A 20,526-nucleotide genomic window follows, 5' to 3' on the forward strand; every position below is an offset into this window, starting at 1 on the left:
AGACAGGCAAGTAGGTTCATCGAGTTAAACCTGCATTAGAAATGAACATCTGTCCATGTTCATCACAGCAGAGCATACGTCCTGCCTAAGCTTATTTGAAAACATGGTTCACTAAAAGTGACACATTTCCCAGGTATCAAGCTTTGTACACTGTGCATCATTATTACTCAGTGCAGAAGTTAGATGCCCAACACATTGCTTTGTGTGTAAACATAATAATATTTACATCCAGCATAATTCAAGAAATTTCATCTAACGCATCAAGTTCAAACACCCAGCCTGGGCTCAGTGAGCAGTGCTGGGAAGCATGGATACAGGAACTTGAAGTTCACAAGTGCCTGAAGGGGCACATGAGCTCATGACTGATGGCTCACAATCCTTCCTTCGCAGCTTCACGTCACCAGCCTGCAAGTTCTGATCTGTGTTTTCATGAAATGTAAATATCTACTCAGTACATTTGTTTCACAAGTATTCTAAATTTTATTAGGAAAAAAATGTTAACACATAAAATTAGAGAGAATAATACAACGAATGCTGTTCTAACCATCAGCTAGATCAAACAACACTTGACCATATCCGCTCTATGTGTGTATGTATGTATCCAATTATATTGCTTAGCCATTTTAAAGCATATTGTTTTATCCCTAAATAAATACCTCAGATGCACCTGCAGAAAATAAGGATACTCTCCTTCATAACCATGACTATTATCATAACTAAGAAAACGGATACTAGTTCTCTCACAGCATCTAATACACAACCTATATTAAAATTTCTATAATTGTCCATCAATCTTTTTTTCAAACTGAATCAAGGTTCACAGTTTATATTTGACTAAGCTCTTAGTCTTTTAATCTAGAACAGGAGCCCTTTATTATTTTCTGTTACTGACTTGTGTTTAAGACATCACCTTACTTATGTCATATCTGGATTTGTCTGATTGCTTCTTCATGATGACATTTAACTTTTTTCTCTATTCCTTGTGTTTCCTACAAACCAGATGGTACAGCTAAACCAAATCATAAGCATTGGAATCAGTGGACTCAGTGAAACAGACTACCCTCCCCTGTGTGGGTGGGCGTCCTCTCGTCCATCCACGACGTGAACAGAACAAAAGGAGGAGGAAGGAAGGAGGAATTTGCTCTTTTTTCCTGCCTCACTGCTCAGCTGTAACATCTCGTCTCATCTGCTCTGGCCTGGCTCCCCTGTTTCTCAGGCCTTCACACTCAGACTGAATCACATCACCAGCTTTCCTGGGCCTCCATAATCCATAAGCTTGCGGACAGCAGACCTGAGGGCCTCTCAGCCTCCATGATCACATGAGCCAATCCCTCATAATGAATCTCCATAGATAGATAGGCAGATAGATAGATAGATAGATAGGTAGATAGATAGATAGATAGATAGATAGAATGGATAGGCAGAGAGATAGATAGATTGGGGAGATAGATAGAAGAGATAGGAGAGAGAGAATTAGATAGATAGATAGAGATAGAAGAGACAGTCAATAGATAGATGATAGATAGATAAAAAGACAGATAGATGATAGATAGATATAGAGGTAGACATAGATAGATAGACAGCCTTTTGGTTCTGTTTCTCTGGAGAACGCTCACTAAGACATAGACTAACAACCTCCCTAAGTGCGCAAAAGAAACTCCATTAAATTCTTACAATCCACCCACTCATTTTCCATGACCTTACACGTCTTATTTTATCATCTTTTTCATCTCAAAATACTTTTATTACAATTTCATTACAGGCCAATGTTTACAGACTGATTTACACTGAACGCATTTCAGGTAAGCTGTTCCTTCACCACACATGGGAAAGCAGAATAACCACGTGGATGGGCTGCCTCCAAATCCAGCTTTTGCCTATTGACTGAAATATCATTAGTGGAATTTAGACACTAATGACCTTTAATTCCAAAGAGCCTGGATATCCTTGATCTTATCTTCTTGAAATTTGACTTTTATTATCACATTTGCAACCGTCTTACTGGGGTCAGCAGCACTGTCACTAAGCACAAAAACTAAATATGAACATTTTTATGCCTAGAACAGAGGCTCACATGGTAGGTGATTAAATATTTACTGTAAGGAAGTAGATTTTAAAATATACATGCTTTATTTATTTTTAAGTTTTATTTTTACAAGAAACAAAGAAAATGAAAATGAAACGGCTAAAGAAATTATATATAAAGAAATTACATATAAGGAAACTATAGGAATAGCCTCTATCCCCTACTGTTGGCTGGTTCAAAAGCTCACAAGGGCCTTATGTTATAACATATCGGGTAAGTCCTCCCCCTCGGACCTCTGATAACCTCCGGCAGTGTCGTAAAATATTCAGTATCACGTGAAATCTCTTGTCAACTTTCAAAGCTGTGAACTCCTTTATGTCAGCTTCCACTACAAAATAATGGCCTGAAAATAAAGATATTAATGCTAATTTTTATTAGGACAACTTTCAAGATGAGTCTTTAATGTATTACATTATGACTATGAATGGCATTAATCACTTTTTCCTATCATTATCCAAGCACAGTGAGAACTGGTATTCTTGCTAAAATAATAATTATTCTTTAAACTGAAGTTGCATAATGTTTACTGTAGCATTTCCGAAATGTAGCCCTGCTTATTATATCACTGGCTACCTGCTGGTATCTTTTGAACAATTCACTTTTCAAGACGCGATATGGTAGTGGTTAAGAGAATGAAACCCACAGCAGCTTTATCACTTAACTGAATGACCTCGGGCAAGTAACTTAAGCCTTCTTTGCCTACTCTGAAAAACAGTAATAATAATAGTACACAACTCATAAGGATGCTGTGAGGACTAAAGCCCTTAGTACACTACCTGGCACATAGTAAGCGCTACAGTATAAGCATGAACAACCGTCATCATTACTATTCTAATTCTGAAAATACTGGATATCATTCCATAATAGACTCTAATGCCGTATTTCTCAGCCTCGGCACTACAGACATTTTAGGCTGATAATTCATTTTGTCAGGGCTGTCTTGCGCATTATAGGGTACTTCAGCTGCATCTCTGGTTTCTGCTCACTAGATGCCAGCAGCACCTCCAACCCCACCTATAACAACTAAAAATGTCTCCAAAGATGGCCAAATGTTCCCTGGTGGGAAAACTGCCCCTGATTGAGAACTACCTCTCTAGAGTTAGAAGTTTCTGGAATTAATCTTGTTTCTCATGTTTAGTTACATTCCAAACAGTTGACATGTACACATATATATACCCTCATTTTACCTTTGGTTTCCTTCGTTTCTTCATCAATAAATCTGTGATAGAGATTTCTGGCCACAGAACTCATAGACTTTTTTGGTTGATGTAAGATCTTATATTTACTAACTACTGCCTTGTTGATTTCTTTAATAACGTCATTAATTTGACAATAGGTTAAGCGTGATTTCATGTACCTGTAAAAAAGAAAATGATTAATTTTTCTAAAGAATCATCATACACAATTGTTTTCTTTGCAAAACATTTACATATGATGACTTTATACAGTAGCAAAGCTATTAGTACTCTATATAAAAAATTTTATACCAACTTCCAAATAAACCAGACACATCACAACCGTTGAAAAATTAGAGACCACAATATATTAGTGCTTATCTTCCCTAGTTATGTCTGGATACATAAATTCCTATTCTCCACCTACAGAATTAACATTACAATTTAAAATAGGTTTTCAAACTCTGATTCAAATAGACTGATTAATTGCAAATAGAAGTTTATTTAAATATTTTTAAATGTTTGTGAGCAAGGGAAAGAAAAATTTAAATATTAATAAATTATATAACTCATACCACTCTAGTTTCCTGCAAAAATGGATCTGTTCAGAGAGAAAAAGAAAAAAGGAGGAGGAAGAGGGGGAAGAGGAGATGAAGGATGACAAATGTGACAACAAAGATGACCATGCTGATCGAGACGAAGAAGAACTGATGGTACAGGGGCTGCAAAGGGACAAAAGGGCCCAGAAGTTAAGCTGCACAGTTGGCCGGCAGAGGAGAACTACAGGCAGCCTCCACGGACAGCTCACTATTCATTCTGAACTCAAATGCCCTTAAGCATTGTCTCTTTCACGCTAAAGCCCACTCTTCCAATCCAATTTCCCTCCTGCCCATCCTCCCAGTCATCAGGGTCTTAGAATATAAGAATAGGAGACCCTTGATTCTGAGTGGTCTGTACAGACCAAAAACAAAATTTTCATGATCTGCTTCAATTTTTCCCTTCAATAAATCATGGATTCATTATGTTAAACTCTGTCCTTTGCCTCTATTCAAAGGGGCAGTTTTCTAATCGAAACTTCCTTAAGATAAAATAATATATAAATATGTTTAAAGGAAAATGTTCATATTGACCAAAACCCATTCATTTTCATTACTCCCTTCCTTTCTAGATTCATTTTCACCACTCATTTTTCTAACCACAATTTCCACAGTTGATGCCACAGCTCAACACAATGTAATTCCTTTAAATCATGTGAACTATTTCCTAATTTCCTCAAAACAAGTTCCAATGTTTTCTACTTTAATTCCATCTCAGTATTAACTTTTTTTGTTGTTGTTTTGTTTCTTTGTTTGTTTTTTGCGTTACGCGGGCCTCTCCCTGCTGTGGCCTCTCCCGTTGCGGAGCACAGGTTCCGGACGCGCAGGCTCAGCGGCCATGGCTCACGGGCCCAGCCACTCCGCGGCATGTGGGATCTTCCCGGACCGGGGCACGAACCCGTGTCCCCTGCATCAGCAGGCGGACTCTCAACCACTGCGCCGCCAGGGAAACCCTGTATTAACTTTTTAAAGATAAATAAAGTCCTATGCTTGGAACACATTCTTCCTTATCCTAATCTTCTAACTTCTCTCATTCGTTAAATAACTCCTTAGTTTAAAAATGAATACTCTAGGGCTTCCCTGGTGGTGCAGTGGTTGGGAGTCCGCCTGCCGATGCAGAGGACACCGGTTCGTGCCCCGGTCCGGGAAGATCCCACATGCCACGGAGCGGCTGGGCCCGTGAGCCATGGCCGCTGAGCCTGCGCGTCCGGAGCCTGTGCTCTACAACGGGAGAGGCCACAGCAGTGAGAGGCCCGCATACCGCAAAAAAAAAAAAAAAAAAAAAAGAATACTCTACCATGACTATTCTAATATCCTTCCTTCAAGGAAGCATTTTCTGAAGACCCTTCTATTCCAATGTTCTCACAGCCATTTGTTCTTCCCTTTAGCTCAGCCGATGAGCAACAACAATAACAACGACAATTTAAAAAACCGAATAGCATCAAACAGAATTTCAGCGACAATAAAGCTGTCAATAAAGGAGAGGACCAAGTGACCAAATCAAACAAACAAACAAAAAAACTAAAGAGAATTGTCAGCCTCATTCCTAGTCTCAGAACAGTGAAACTGCCAGATATTTTTCAAGTGGCTACTATGCATATGAAGAGATGGTCAACATCCTATGTCATCAGGAAACTGAAAAGTAAAGCAATCAGGTACATTATACTTACTAGAATAGCTAATAGAAAAAAACTGACAAAACTAAATACAGCGGAGTATGGGGAACAACAGGAACTCTCATTCTGCTGGGAATGCAAAATGGTACAGCCACTATGGGAGACAGTTGGACAGCTTCTTACAAAGTTAAACAGTTTTACCATAGGATCCAGCCATCATACTCCTAGGTGTTGACCCAAGTGAGGTGAAAACATGTCCACACAAAAACCTGCACGTGAATGTTCACAGCAGCTTCAGTCATAATTGCCCCAAACTGGAAGTAACCAAAATGTTGCTCAACAGATGAATGAATAAACAAACTGTGCTACATCTACACGATGTAATATTAGTCAGTGATAAAAAGAAATGAGCTATCAGGCCATGAGAAGACATGAGGGGAACCTTAAATGCATATTACTAAGGCTACAGTGTATGACTCCAACTATATGACACCCAGGAAAAGGGAAACTATAGAGACAGTAAGAAGATCACTGGCTGCCAGGGGCTCAGCGGGGAGAGATGAAAGGGTGGCATATAGGGTAGTTTTAGGGCAGTGAAACTATTCTTATCATGGTGGACACATGACATTACGCATTTGTCAAAATCCATAGACTGTACAACACAAAGAGTGAAGCCCAATATAAACTACAGACTTTAGTTAATATCTAGTTAATAGTATCTAGACTGGTTTATCAATGATAACAAATGTACCACACTAATGCAAGATGTTAGTAATAGAGGAAACTGTTTTCAGGTATGAGAACAATGTACTATCTGCTCAATTTTTCTATAAACCTAAAACTGTTCTAACAAATAAAGTCTATTAATTAAAAAACAAACAACAAAATCCAGATGGACAACTCTCAGACAAGTAAAATAATCATGCCCTTTGCCCCAGGGATTCTCCTCCTAGGACACCATCTCAAGGAAATAAGGAATTATAAAATAGACTTGTCCAAAAGAAACTTCATTGCACCATTCTTCATAACAATGCAATCAATCCAAATACTTAATAACTTTTATAGAATAACTTTTATACTTAATAACTATTATACAACTATTAAAATCCAAGTTTTCCATGATAGTTAATGATGGAAAAATGCTCATGATTAAAAAAAACTAAGTAAACTATATTCACAGAATAACTACATTGTTGTAATGACAATCAGAAACAACTTGTTATGTAGGTGAAGTTAAAATATAGAAGGAAATACTCTCTCTTGTCTGAGTGGTGGAATTACAGATGAGTTATCTTCTAACAACAAACATTTTCTAACAACGTGCATTATTTGTATAAGAAAGTAACAAGGAATGTAATAATATAAAGCCAGAAGTTAAGTAAAGCCCTGGAATTATGAGAGTTTAAAAACACGTATTTCCATAATTGGTTCCCCATGTCATCTGTGAAGAGCAAAGGAGCCCTCTCTCAGGGGAGGCATCTTGTCTTATTCACCCTGTATTCTTTTCCTCAGCACAGACTCAAACAAGTGTGTGGCATAAGTTAATGGACAAATGGAAACCGAACAAACACAGCACTCTCTGTTCTAATTCTCAAACCTATACAACACACTCACTTTCCTTAAAATTGCAGCAAAACTGAAGCTACTTCCGAAATGTAACTGGATAAATCTGTATCATAAAATGACCCTGAGAGGACTCAACAACAAATTGATCCATCTCTAGATCTCTCTATGAAAAGGTTTTACAACTAAACAAAAAACATAGGTGTTTTTTTTTTTTGCGGTACGCGGGCCTCTCACTGTTGTGGCCTCTCCCATTGTGGAGCACAGGCTCCGGACGCACAGGCTCAGTGGCCATGGCTCACGGGCCCAGCCGCTCCACGGCATGTGGGATCTTCCTGGACCGGGGCACGAACCCGTGTCCCCTGCATTGGCAGGCGGACTCTCAACCACTGTGCCACCAGGGAATCCCAAAAAACATAGTTTTAAACATCTTCAGCAAAAGATTTCCTGCATTTTCACAGTACAATGTAAAACTATTTTAGAAAAGATCGATGTTGGAACACAGCATGTTACAATTAATATAATCAAGGCTTATACTTATCAACATGTATGTTGATTATTAAAGAGTTGAATTTATCTTAAAATTTATCTTAAATACTTACGCAGGAATGCCACTAAACTCATCAGAAGTTACAAATGGCATTTCTTTAACATTTTTTTGTTCTTTGGAGGGCTTCTTTGTGGGTGCAGCTTCTTCAACTTTGACGGGTTCTTCAGGGTCAAGATCTGATCCATTAACACTACAGAATAGAGATGCACAGATGTACAGGTAATCGTCAGAATTCTGCAGCATACCAGAAAGCTTTGCAACTGAAAATGATCAGTATCAAACACATGATTCATCTTGTTATAAGTTTATAGCCAACCTTTTTTTCTATCCCTACCCCTAATGCTCATGAAGATCTGAATAGTGAGAATGTTAAAAAAGCAAGTCCCTAAATCTTCAGTAATATAATTGTTGTTTACACACTCAAAACATGGTGTAAGTAGAACATGTGCCAAACATCTTCATCAGTTACCCCACTGGTTCCTCAAAGTCAATATGCGTAAAGTTGAATTTAACTTCTAAATGGCTTTTCTTCCTGACTTCCCTATTTCTGGACATGGAAACATCAATCACCTTATATTTCTATCTTTCTAATTTATCCCATTGGTTGCTAGTACAGTAAGTCCCTTACATACAGATGAGTTCCGTTTCAAGAGTGCGTTCCTAAGTCCAATTTGTTCCTAAGTCCAACAAGTTAGCCTAGGTACCCAACTAACACAATCAGCTATATAGTACTGTGCTGTAATAGGTTTATATACTTTTCACACAGATAATACCTAAAAAACACACACAAAAAATAAAGAAAACATTTTTAATCTTACAGTACAGTGCCTTGAAAAGTACAGTCGTGCAGTACAACAGCTGACGCTTCTTAGCAGTACCAGCTACATCACCACTGCTTTTACTCCTGTTTCTGGATATCCCGGGCTTGAAATAAAGATACTGTACTACTGTACTCTATACAATACTGTACAGCAAAGTACACAAAAGCACAACCACTTGTAGAGGATGCACACATGTGACAATGCACACATGTGGCAACGTACGCCAGACACATGAACTAACTAACATGACTGGACATGCGAAAGCATGTTCACATCTTTGAAAGTTTGCAACTTGAAGGTTCGTAAGTAAGGACTTACTATATCAATCCTGCCTGCTACAGACTCATTTTAGTTGCCAGCAATGAGCATGGGTCACCCTTGGCTCAGTCCTGTCCAATTTCTGGAGTCAATGAGAAGCCTAATATAGCTCCTACCCACAAGCAAATAGAGTCTACAAATAGGCTGTATCTTTAGGTTGTTTAGCTGCCAAGGAAGGAATGGAGCCCTGTTGCCAGCAGCAAGTCAAGCGATAAATGGAGATGGAATACAGGAAAGAGAAGATCCAACCCAGGAGCAAGGGAAGGGAATTCCAGGAAAGACAGGGAAGTGAGATCCCAAGATGACAGCTGAGTACCAGACACAGAGAGCAACCAGGCCTGACTGAGGTGGTGTGATGAGGATACGGCCATGTGGTGGGTTGTCAAGAAGAAGATGCCCAATGTTATGGTAGCACGATCCTTACATGAATCCTAACCTGAGACTCCACGGTAAGCCTGGCTGATTCTTACCTGTACTTGCTTATCTTTAGGCCCTGCTGTGTGTATCAACTGAAAATAACCATTTCTACCTATAGAAAGGTTCTGCTGTGGCCTGGCCCTAAAAGTTGATGCTAGGCCATAGTGAGTTTAGAAGAAAATTCCTCCTATTCCTCGGGCCATATTCCTGCTGGGGAGCCAATGTCCAGCCCAACAACCCTGGCAGATATCCTATGATGACCTCTGTTCCTAGCATTTATTCATGACCTTGCCCACTAATTTTCTCTTCTTGGAGTGAAATTCCAAGGTATCCTGACATACAAGGGACTCTGTTGAGCTTATCTGTTCCTGGAGACCTTCAACTATCAGCAGCAACATGGCTCTTTTCCTACACAGCAAGGTTCGTGCCTTCCTTTCAGTTTTCAAACTTAAGCAGTATGTTGTTTGTGTAAACACATACGCAAAACTGTGATTATCATAAACTCCAGGATGATTACCTCTTTGATAGAGGGAGGGTCTGCAATAGAAAAAGTGCTGTAGGTACTGGAGTGTCCTATTTCTTAATCTGACTGGTGGATACGCTGATGTTTACCATGCTTCTTTAATTTACACTAATTACTTTAATTTACACTAATTACTTTTCTGTATATACGATACATTCGAAAGTTAAAAAGTTAAGTTAGCCATGGAATGTTTTTACATACTTGGAGCCCCCTTTTAGAAATACAATTTTGTAAATCAACTATACTTCAATAAAGTTAAAGAAAAAAAGAAATACAGTTTTGGGCAGAGGACTGGAGAGATGGGAGTGGAGACATACTGGAAAGACAAAACACAGGAGCTCCCCAATCATGAAGACAAAAGATGACGGAAGATCTCGTGGAGCCAGGCAATCAGAGGGAGGGCAGGGACAGACAAAACCCCGCAGAGGCCGAATGGACGGCTGGGGCTACGAGACAGAGAGACAGGTTGAAGATGCCGAGTTCCTGTCTAGGTGATGGGTGGGTAACAAGGAGACAGTTTAGTCTTAGACACGCAAAGCTGGAGGAGAGAACAGCTCATTCATGAGATTCCCAGCAAGCGATTAAAACAGAACTAGATGCCATGTCAAGGCCAGAGTTGGACATTCGAGAGCATTAATAATGGTGTTAAGTTTAAGCGTGAGTAAAACAGAGCTTTAGGACACACTTGTAATTTAAAAGAGGGCAGAGAAAAAGAAGGCAGCCTAGTCGAAGATGTAGGATGACAACTAAGAAAGCACAGTGGCAGTGCAAATAACAGAATTTCAAAAAGATGGGCAGCAAAATAAAATGTGAGAAGAATCAGGGCAAAAGAGGTATTTTTTACCTCTTTGTGACCTTCAAGCAATCATTTTCATAAGTATGGTAGTAATTAACAGCCGAAGGCTAGGTTTTAGGGGCTTCAGGAAAAGGGCAGGCACGAACATACACTGGCAGTGAACAGACAGAGGTAGGACAGTACTTTGAGGGTAAAAATAGAGCTAAGTTTTTGTTCCGTGAGCTGTTTTTAAGATGGGAAGCTCATTAAGTTTAGTTTTACCCTAAGGCAGTGGTTCTCAAGGGTCAGGGGAAATTCTGCCCCGCAGAAGACATATGGCAATGTCTGGCAACATTTTTCATTGTCACAACTGGGTGGAGGGGTGGAGGTGGGAGGGGATAGAGGAGGCTACTGATATTTAGTTGGAAGAGGGCAGGGATGCTACTAAACATGCTATTTTCACAAAAAAGAATTATCTGACCTAAAATGCCAATAGAGCCAAGGTTGATAAACTCTGCTCTAAGGGAAACAAATGAGAAAAAGTAGAAAAAGACAGTCTAGAGGAGACTTACCCTTGGGAAAGAGGGGGGACATTTTTCCCAGAGACTGTGGGATAAGAAAACTGGTAAAGATGGGGGAAAGACTATTTCTTGTATAAGTAACAAAACAAAACAAAACAAAACCCTGGATAATCACTAACAAAATTGCAAGCATATAGAAAAGCAAAAAGATTTGAAGTGTTTGTTTTAATAGTTTGATAAAACCAGATAGTAAAAATAATTATAAACATACTTACAAGTTCTGGGTTACTGTTACTTGAGGCAAATGGGGAGGAATGTTTTCTTTGAGATGTTCCACATCTTTATAATCTTCTTCAAGACATTCAAAGAGTTCCTAAAATAAAAAAAGAAAAAGCTCACAAATAAGCATCTGTCCTGCCTGTGTGTGTTTTAACATGTTAGACAGAACATGAAAGGGGCTTCCCTGGTGGTCCAGTGGTAAAGACTCTGCACTCCCAATGTAGTGGGCCCAGATTCGATCCCTGGTCAGGGAACTAGATCCCGCATGCCGCAATTAAGAGCCCGCATGCCGCAACGAAGATCCCGCATGCGGCAATGAAGATGCTGCATGCTGCAACTAAGACCCAGCGCAGCCAAATTAATTTTTTAAAAAAAGAGCATGAAAGACTACGTACCACAATCACAATGATTCTGAGTATTCAAAACGCAGAGCGGTGAAAAAGCACTGAATACAGCAATATTTAAAAAGAGCCCTTTGGTTCTCGAGCTGATTTTGTATGGCGATATATTATTTTTCTCTACTGGATTTTTTCAGAGGACAATTGTTAGCATAACATTACAACAGGCAGGGTTGACATACATGTCTTTCTAAAATACTTTAACCTTGGGAAGCAACTGAAAAGTATATGAAAGATTTATGTTTCTCATTCTGGTAAAGTGCTTTTGTTGACTTAGCAAACGTTCCCCAGCACCGGAGTGAGAATGCATTCCCAGAACGCAACGATGAGATACTGCTTGGAATGGCTTTCATATATTCCAGCTTAATGAAAATTCCTACTTGATCATAACCACTTTCATTTTGTGTTGTCTTTATTTAACTTTCTCTAGAACTTGAGGTTATGAACTCACGCAAATTTAATAAGAAAAATACTCTGTACCTTCGGATTCCCGTCATCTGATTTTCAATCATAATGTAAACAAAAATTCCAAATAGTCTTTAATCCTGAGTTGAACATTCTCGAAACCCACACCTAACCCTGGGCATTCTTGGGCAGGGTAGAAGTGAAACCATTATTGGTTTCTGTTTTGAATTTGTATAACATCTTTCTTTTAAAGAGATGAATGATGTTCAGAGATACTAATTTCATTTCAACTGATAGTAGGATAGGCACAATCATGCCCAGTCCCAGAGCTGAAAAATCTTTACAGACATTGAAGATTATAAGGCTTAAAAAGGACCAGAGAGGCCACCTTGACCATATCAATGGCTCTAAGAGCATGAGGTAATTATGGTACAGATTGAATAGTTTCCCATCCCATCAGAAAGTACACTATCACTTTGATTAGGTGAAGGCTTATTTAGAATAAAATGTGTATGTGAATGAGGCTCAAGTTTTTCTTTGCTTGAGAATCCTTATACTATATTCTAGAGAAACAGAGAAACGCAGAATAGAAGGGACCCAAGAAATAGTTCAGTATGACCCATTATTTTTCAAGTGAGGACACTGAAACCCCAAGAGGAAAAATGACCTTCTCAGGGTGGTAGAAGGTGCTTCGGGGAGCCAGGGTGAGAATCCACATCTCCAAACCCCAGGGCAGGCATTCCTCCTACACCACACTCCCAGGAGATCATTTATTTAAATTAAACCTACCAAGAATTATTTAGGAGAGACTTCTCTGGTGGCGCAGTGGTTGAGAATCTGCCTGCCAATGCAGGGGACATGGGTTCAATTTCTGGTCTGGGAAGATCCCACATGCCACGGAGCAACTAAGCCCATGCGCTGTAACTACTGAGCCCACGCGTCGCAACTACTGAAGTCCGCATGCTCTAGGACCTGCGTGCCGCAACTAATGAGCACTCGTGCTGCAACTACTGAAGCCCGCACGCCTAGAGCCCGTGCTCCACAACAAGAGAAGCCACCGCAATGAGAAGCCTGCGCACTGTAAGGAAGAGTAGCCCCCGCTTGCCGCAACTAGACAAAGCCTACGCACCACAACAAAGACCGAACACAGCCAAAAAAAAAAGAAAAAAAGAATTATTTAGGACATATTCCTTTTTAGTAAATAGACTGGCTACCAGCATGGAGGAAGAAACACATCTGGAACTCTGGAGTCCTTTATACTGGGAAAATAAAATGCAAATGGCACTCTTTACCGTTAATAATAACTTACAAAGCTAAGAACATTATAAACTTAAAGAACCCTTAAGAATTCCCTGGTGATTAGGGAGTCTGTATCTATTGCCTTTTTATTTTGTTTTTTTCACTAGAAAACCATTACCTTGAGTGAACTGTTGGTTTGTTCTTGATACTGAATTTCCAATTCCAATTTATTTAGAAGTTCATTTACTACAATGATCTCATCTCCTATTTTATTTAATATAGTCTTCAAGGTAGGTTCTTGCCCTATTAATAAACAAAGATAAAATGGAAAATAAAATGTATAGAAAAGCAAAAAACATACATGTATCCAACTGAACCCTTGGGACAGAGCTCTACCTTAAAGAGACACTGAGGGTTGAGAAAGAACTATTGTTTCAGCCCCTAGGAACTGTCTCTATGGAGAATCTTAAGAACTCATTTCTAAGTAATATGAAAAAAAAGGAAGGGAGAGATAATTACACTGTATCCCCTGAATCTTTTGCTTCTGGAGAACTGTTCCACTAATAAAACACCTAGAAATGCTAGATAAAATACACACCCCTTTACATGCATAATCGAGCTCTTATGAGAAAAAGGTAAATCACCAAGGGCTTCCACATGAAGAGCGAACCACAGACCAGGCAGTACGTGTCAGCTGATGCTGCAGCAGCCCTAATAGTGGTGGGGTGGGGGATGAGGTACAGAGGAATGCTGGAGAGAGGAGGCTGTCACTCTCAGCAACCTAATATATTTGGTTTTAATGGGGATAAGAGCCAAGGCTTTGGGACTTCAAAGGACAGGATGCTGAAAGTGAGAATCCCTAATGAGGCCAGGATCCCTCTTCATGGGCTATATCTTCAGTGAATGTGTAAACCTGAAAAATTCTAATCACTGGCCAGGAAGATAAGCTTATGTTTGGACTGGCCTGCAAGAATGGGTGGGAGGAGGCGGAGAGTAGCCTGCTCTCAAATTCCCAACCCCACCTCCTAATCCCTCTCTCTAGCTTCCTAGATACGACGATGGGAAAACCAGAGTCCTCTCCGCCCTAGAAATAAGAGAAGTAGTAAAAAAAAGAATTTTTAAGGGCAGATCAAAAGCACAAAAAGGAAAACTATCCTCACAATCAAATCTTTCCATCTTCACTTCTAGCAACCAAATCATGAAATACACATAACTGAAAACATCCTGTGACCACATCTACAGATTACGGATGCAGTAGAGTGAAATGGCTAAAGCCTCCAGGCCTGAAGTCAGAGACACCAGTACCTGCCCTCAGAGGGTTACTGGGAAGTAGGAAAGTACATATAAGATGGGTGAGCACTGTGCTTGGAACCTAGTAAAGCACTCAGTAAAGGCAAACTATTATTAATCGACGTAATCTAATAAAGCAATGCAAATTGCATTTGACAATAGGTTCATAACAACTAAAAGAAATTAACAAGTAAATTAGAGTATTGATGTCTCTGCTGAGATTAATTGCAGGGGGTAAAACAACTAGCTGGATATACTGGTATCTCAAATAACTTCATCATCTAAATTTTAGGGCCTTGTTTGCTGATTTATAGTAAAATAAATTCACTACTTTTGATAGTAGTGATCTAGTAAATTACAGCAGCCAAAGTGGCAAACAAATTACTAGGCTTTCCTAAATAGGCCATGGAACCAAACAGACAAATTGTTCTCTCCACGTACAAATGATGGTTACCCAGTGTGTAGTTATCTAACAGGTCAGACTGCTTCATCCAGGCTTCATGCTTTGATGGGGTCATTTGAATTCAAGGTTTGATCGTTAACAGATCACTAAATTATATTTTTCCAATAGTAATCATGCCCTCAGAAAGAGAATCTAAAGAAGACTACTTATTAAAAACCTAAATGTCCTTTTTCAGATTATTCAATAAAAGTGGCATAGAAGTAGACAAGTACTACACTGGGAATCGGGACACAAACCTGTAGTTCCAACTGACTACCCATGAGCTGGGGGACCGGGGCAAGTCACCTGACTTCTGAGCCTCAGTTTCCTCATGTGCGAGACCAGGGGGCTTGAGAAGATGAACCCACAGTCCCTTCAGCTTTAACTTTCTACAGAATATGTCAGCCACCAACTGTAAAATGGATGAGGCTCTTTATCAGTGGTTCCCAACAAGAGACGGAGAATATCAAAGTCTCAGAAGGACATGTATAATTTGAAGGGACATTCCAACAGTATAAGTTCATATTTGAATTTTTTTAAATTATCAATTCATAATACAAACTACAATAAAAGTTCAGCAGGATCTTCCCAGCAGATGGAATTCCACCTATCAATAAATCTTTAGCTTTCCTAGATACGGCTGGGAAGTACATCATTTTTGTAAACAATATTTTTCCAGACTTCACAAGGATCTCCTACTTCTCTGCACTTACATTGCATCATCCACTTTCAGCACTTCAAAATATCTTGGAAGATGGTTACAATTTACAAGTTTCTGGATGTTCAAAAAATTAACTTCATTTTCAATTAGTTGTTTCCTAGTGATATATATTGATCAGCTTCCTCCAAAGCAGTCTGTAAGATGGGTTACGGGCTACTTCTATCTCTGTGGATCTTTTCCACTTCTGGTTTTTTCCTTGTCTTTTAGTATCTCTACTTAGCTCTAGAACTAGGAACATTAAATAACCTTCAAATCTTACTATTCTGCCTTGTGTGTCTCAGAAAAACATAAGTAAATAAATATAATTAATAGCTAGTTCATTGTTCAATGTAACTTACATTTTAGTATCCTCTGCAATATTCAAAATACTGAGGGCAGACTGTTTTAAGAATCACCATTCAAAACTTAAAATTACCTTTCTAAGATACATTCACTTAACCAGGCATAAGATATCAAAGTGGGACAATAATCATAATGCATTTTGTATGTACAAAGTCAGTGGAATCTGTTTTACTTACCACAATTTCTTAATGACAGAGTTTTTTTAATATTGCCAATCTTTTCATTAATATGAGAGCATAATTGTTCCAGATCCGAGGAGGCCATCCTTTAAGCCTCTGAAGAAAAAGATATACATTTATAAAAAAAGGGAAGCCAGACAAATTTATATTCACTTTCAAAATCCAAGAATGGTAAACACCCAGTAAGTCACATCTCCCTGAAAAGAAAGTACAAAAACTCAAGAGAAATATCTTTCAATTCTACAAAATTCAGTTTCTGTCCAAAGTCCAGCACTGACTTGTCTTAGAGCTTTCTGTAGTTAATGCATCCCAAACCAGGGTACAGGGGATAAGCCTGTGTCATTTCCTTATAGATTTAAGGGGACAAATGCCTTTACTTACACATAAAGACAACATTGGCATTTTCTTTGAAAACTTAAAGACCCAAGAATTTTAAGGAAAAACACAGTAAGTTCAAAGAAACGGGTCCAGGTAAGCATTTCTCCCATGCTGTTGGGTTTGGGGCTTTACTATTTGGGGTCGGTAAGGAGGTGGAGGGAAGGGAGGAAAGAAATCAGGTACTATTCACTCCGAGGTTTTATGAGGTCTAAAGCATCCACCCCGGCTAACCGGGCGAAGCAAGGTCAAGCCCTCTCTTCCGCCCTACGCGGCACCGCCCCGAGCCCCCCACCCCGCCCAAGCAATGCCTTCCGCCCGCTTCCGAAGGCGGGATCCTCAACACCAGACTCCAACCTTATGCGGATCCAGGAGCAAAGGGCCCACTCAGTGCGGTCGCGAGGCGAGAAGACCCCTCCAGTCTCCACCGGAAGCCCAGGATGGCGAGACCCGGCTCCGGGAGTGAAATTCAAACTGCCCGCCGGGTCTTGGTATCGCGCAAGCGCACATCAGCGCTCGCGGAACACTGCTTAGAGGCCTCCTGCGTTTCCAGGTTTACCCAGGGCCGCAGCTGAGCGGGGCCAGGGGCGGGGCAGTGGTGCGGGGCCGGGCCGGGGAAAAGGCGGGGCTGGGTTGGCTCGGGCGCGAAAGGCTGCCGCGACAAATGCCCCTCCTACTCCGTGCCGTAACGGGTGATTTCAGTCGGTCACCCAATCCTGATCGTCCAGCAGCCAGGGCCGAGCGCTCGGGGGATCAAATCGCGAGCTTAAACTGGGTCTCCAAGTTGGCTACACATTAGAATCACCAGGGCAGCGTTTACAAATTCCAGTGCTTAAGCCGTACCTCAAATCAGTAAATTCAGACACTCTGTAAGTGTTGATTTGTTTGAATTAGAATCCAAGCAATATTTACACATTGTTATTTGGTTGATACATTTCTTAAATCTCTTTTAATTGCAACAGGCCTACTTATTTAGAGCTAAATTCTTTTAGCAGGAACGAAGCCTTTCATTGTAGGACTAAATGTAAGGCTTAAAATGTCAACATTCTATGAAAAATAACATAATAACAGAAATTCACCCTGCAGCATCAAGGACAAACATTATCAGATTACTTCCCATGAGAAAATAAACAAGAAGAAGAGAGCGTAAAGGCACTGAATACAAGACGAGAGGGGGGAAATGTGGAAAAAATACAGAAATGAGCAGTTGGATCACTGCCTACTTCTTATTTCCTTCTGGGACTGGTTTACTTGGCAGGACTTCTTCAGCTGCAATGACAGAAACTCTATCCAAACTGACTTAAGCAAGGAAAAAGACTTTATATGGCGTATAAAACTGTAAAGTGTGTGTGTGTGTGTGTGTGTTCAGTTACAGCTGAACCCAGGTACTCAAGAATACTATTAGGAAGCCATCCCCATCTCTCAGTTATGCGTTCCTCCCTGTTGGTTCCCTTCTCAGGCGGCCTTTTCCCTATGGTGACCTCTGGTACCTCCAGACTTATACCTCAATGGTTAGCAGTTCTTGCTTTCCTAAGAGATCTAGCAAAAACCCCAGGATGGAATCTCAACAGCCTGACTTGGGTCATCTGCCCACTCTGAATCAATCAGTCTAATTTGGAGGGGTGAAATGGTCTGATTCGCTAGGTAGCCTGGAGCTGGAAGCCAGGACAGCCCTACCCAAAACACAAAGTCTGAGAGTAGGACACAGGTAGTTTCTCAGGAAAATCTAGCTGCTTTTATGAGACAAAGGGGACAGGGAGAAGTAAAAACAAAACAAAAACCTGTCTTCTTCAGGGTTATGACTCATTCAAGGTGAAGGAGACAACTTGCCTCACAGAAATTATGTTATGGGGAATTAAAATTTATTGGTATCCCATCTCTTTCCATAGAGAAGCTATGTTCCATTGTCATCCACAAATTACAAGTAGGAAAGAGAGCTATTCTGCATTGGAATGATTGTATTGCTGATATAATTCCTTGGAAAAATTCCAGAACCATTGCTACAATTCACTATTCACTTCCATAGTGTTCTGAGAAGGATTTTACTTATGATACTGATATTGTCAAGTTCTAAATCCTTTATATATTCATCCATTCTCATCTCCATTTCTTTCATTATGTCAAGAAGATTTATTTTTCATTCTTTTTCAAGCTGAGATGGTTGGTTGAGAGAAAGTTATTTGTGTTTGGAATCTCAATAATTTATTTCTTCCAGGATAGCAATGTCCTGACCTGCACCTATCTTCCCTTTCCTGTTGAAGTACCTCTGGACAGTCATGTGACGAGAGGGAAAAAAATGAAAAGAGCAAGATGTAAGAAATTGCTGGACTGTTCCTTGTAAGATATATGAGCAAAAGTAATGTGAACCCTAGTCTTCAGAGAAAAATAGTAATAACAATAACATCAATTAACATTTATTGGGTACTTATTCTAATTCAGGCATTTTACATAAATTATCCTGTTTAACCTTTGTAATAAATTTATGAATACTTAAATTATGATCTGCACTTTACAGATGAGGAAACTGAGGCTTATAATTAAGTAACTTAATTATGAGCCCAAGTCAATAAATGGCAAAGTGGATCCCTGACCTCAGAACTGTCTTCTTTACCATGATGCTCTGCTGCCTCCCCAGGAGAAAGGGGTCATTTGCTCCCATGTTTTGTGTTTCTGGACCTATAGACTTCCATCATCATTTAATTCCCTCATGACATATCACAACATGAGCAATTTTAGATTACCTATAAATTTGAAGTTTTTGATACCCAATTGACTTTGACAGAAAAGACTTTATTCATACTTTTTGTACTTCTCTTTGTCTTTCTCTTGCAGCTAAATGTCGAGCTTAACCTCTGGATGTCCCTAAACTGTCACTGTAGACTAGAGATCAAAGATCTCGTTAAGCAACAGGCCTCTGCATTTCTAGGCAACTTGGGAAATATTTATTCCTCTGGTTTTGACCGATGACTAGTGACCAGTGGGTCCAATAAGTTTTGGGACAGGTTCATAGCTCTCTAGCGCTGATGGGTCTTCCTTTCTGAGATGCCTCACTGATCACACAGGATAAGTCTGACCTTTTAAGGAGTTATAACATCCAGGCAGATTATGTTTTTACATTTACCTATTAAAATACTCTCCTTTAGCTTGTTTTATTTATTTATTTATTTATTTATTTATTTCTGCCCTGCGTGGCTTGCAGGATCCTAGTTCCCCAACCAAGGATTGAACCCAGGCCACGGCAACAAAAGCACCAAGTCCAAACCTCTGGACCACCAGGGAATTCCCTGTTGCCTTGTTTTTAAAAGCCATTTTCTAGATGAAAAAATCAAAATCCAAAGCATGTACTTGTAATACAGATCCCACGGGGACTATTTCTCAATTCTCATTAGCTGTCATAGCAGCTGAGGTCATCCCAGAAAATCAAAACTTGTCACTTTTACAATGTTTCATACCCTAAAACGATTTATAGGGGAGTTTTTTTAAACCAGAGAGGAGAGGAAACAGAAAAACACTTACCCTTTCCCCCAGTGGTCTTTCTTGAGTCTTTATCTTATGTATAATTTTTTAGTTTTATAGTCAAGCCGCAATTTCTGTGCCAGAAGGCTGCTCTTAACAAAGGCCCAGAGGCATGTAATGTGATTAGAGGCAGGAAAGGAAAGTCCCCAGCAAGAAAACTTCCCCCTCTCTCTCATCTAAAAATTCCACCCAATAGTAAGACAGAGGAAGATGCAAAACAAAACCATCAGGAGACCTTTTCATAGTCCCAGCTCAGTCATTAACCGGCTCTGTGAACTTGAGAAAGGAACCACTTCTGAGATCACATCCGGCTCAAAGCATCAGAGATTTTTTTCTTCAAAAAAAGTTTCTCTCTTTCTGTAACTTGCTTTTTAAATAT

At 39.7% G+C, this 20,526-nt stretch overlaps 1 protein-coding gene across 2 annotated transcripts; it reads right to left on the reverse strand.

Moving 5' to 3' along the window:
• Positions 1 to 531: 531 nt before the first annotated feature.
• SKA1 (spindle and kinetochore associated complex subunit 1) lies at positions 532 to 20,273 on the reverse strand. 2 transcript variants are annotated; one of them, XM_060120904.1, is made up of 7 exons: positions 20,148 to 20,273; positions 16,254 to 16,352; positions 13,461 to 13,585; positions 11,237 to 11,334; positions 7,639 to 7,776; positions 3,274 to 3,443; positions 532 to 2,429 (listed from the first exon to the last, which is right to left on the reverse strand). In XM_060120904.1, exons 2-7 carry the CDS (start codon positions 16,339 to 16,341, stop codon positions 2,281 to 2,283), a joined length of 768 nt encoding a protein of 255 aa, XP_059976887.1. In that variant the 5' UTR covers positions 16,342 to 16,352; positions 20,148 to 20,273; the 3' UTR covers positions 532 to 2,280. The 2 variants fall into 2 exon arrangements, with proteins under 2 accessions (XP_059976887.1, XP_059976886.1); XM_060120903.1 differs by lacking the exon at positions 20,148 to 20,273 and adding an exon at positions 16,989 to 17,171.
• Positions 20,274 to 20,526: the final 253 nt, after the last annotated feature.

This window comes from Lagenorhynchus albirostris, chromosome 14, assembly GCF_949774975.1.
Source record: "Lagenorhynchus albirostris chromosome 14, mLagAlb1.1, whole genome shotgun sequence".
NCBI classification, from domain to species: domain Eukaryota; kingdom Metazoa; phylum Chordata; class Mammalia; order Artiodactyla; family Delphinidae; genus Lagenorhynchus; species Lagenorhynchus albirostris.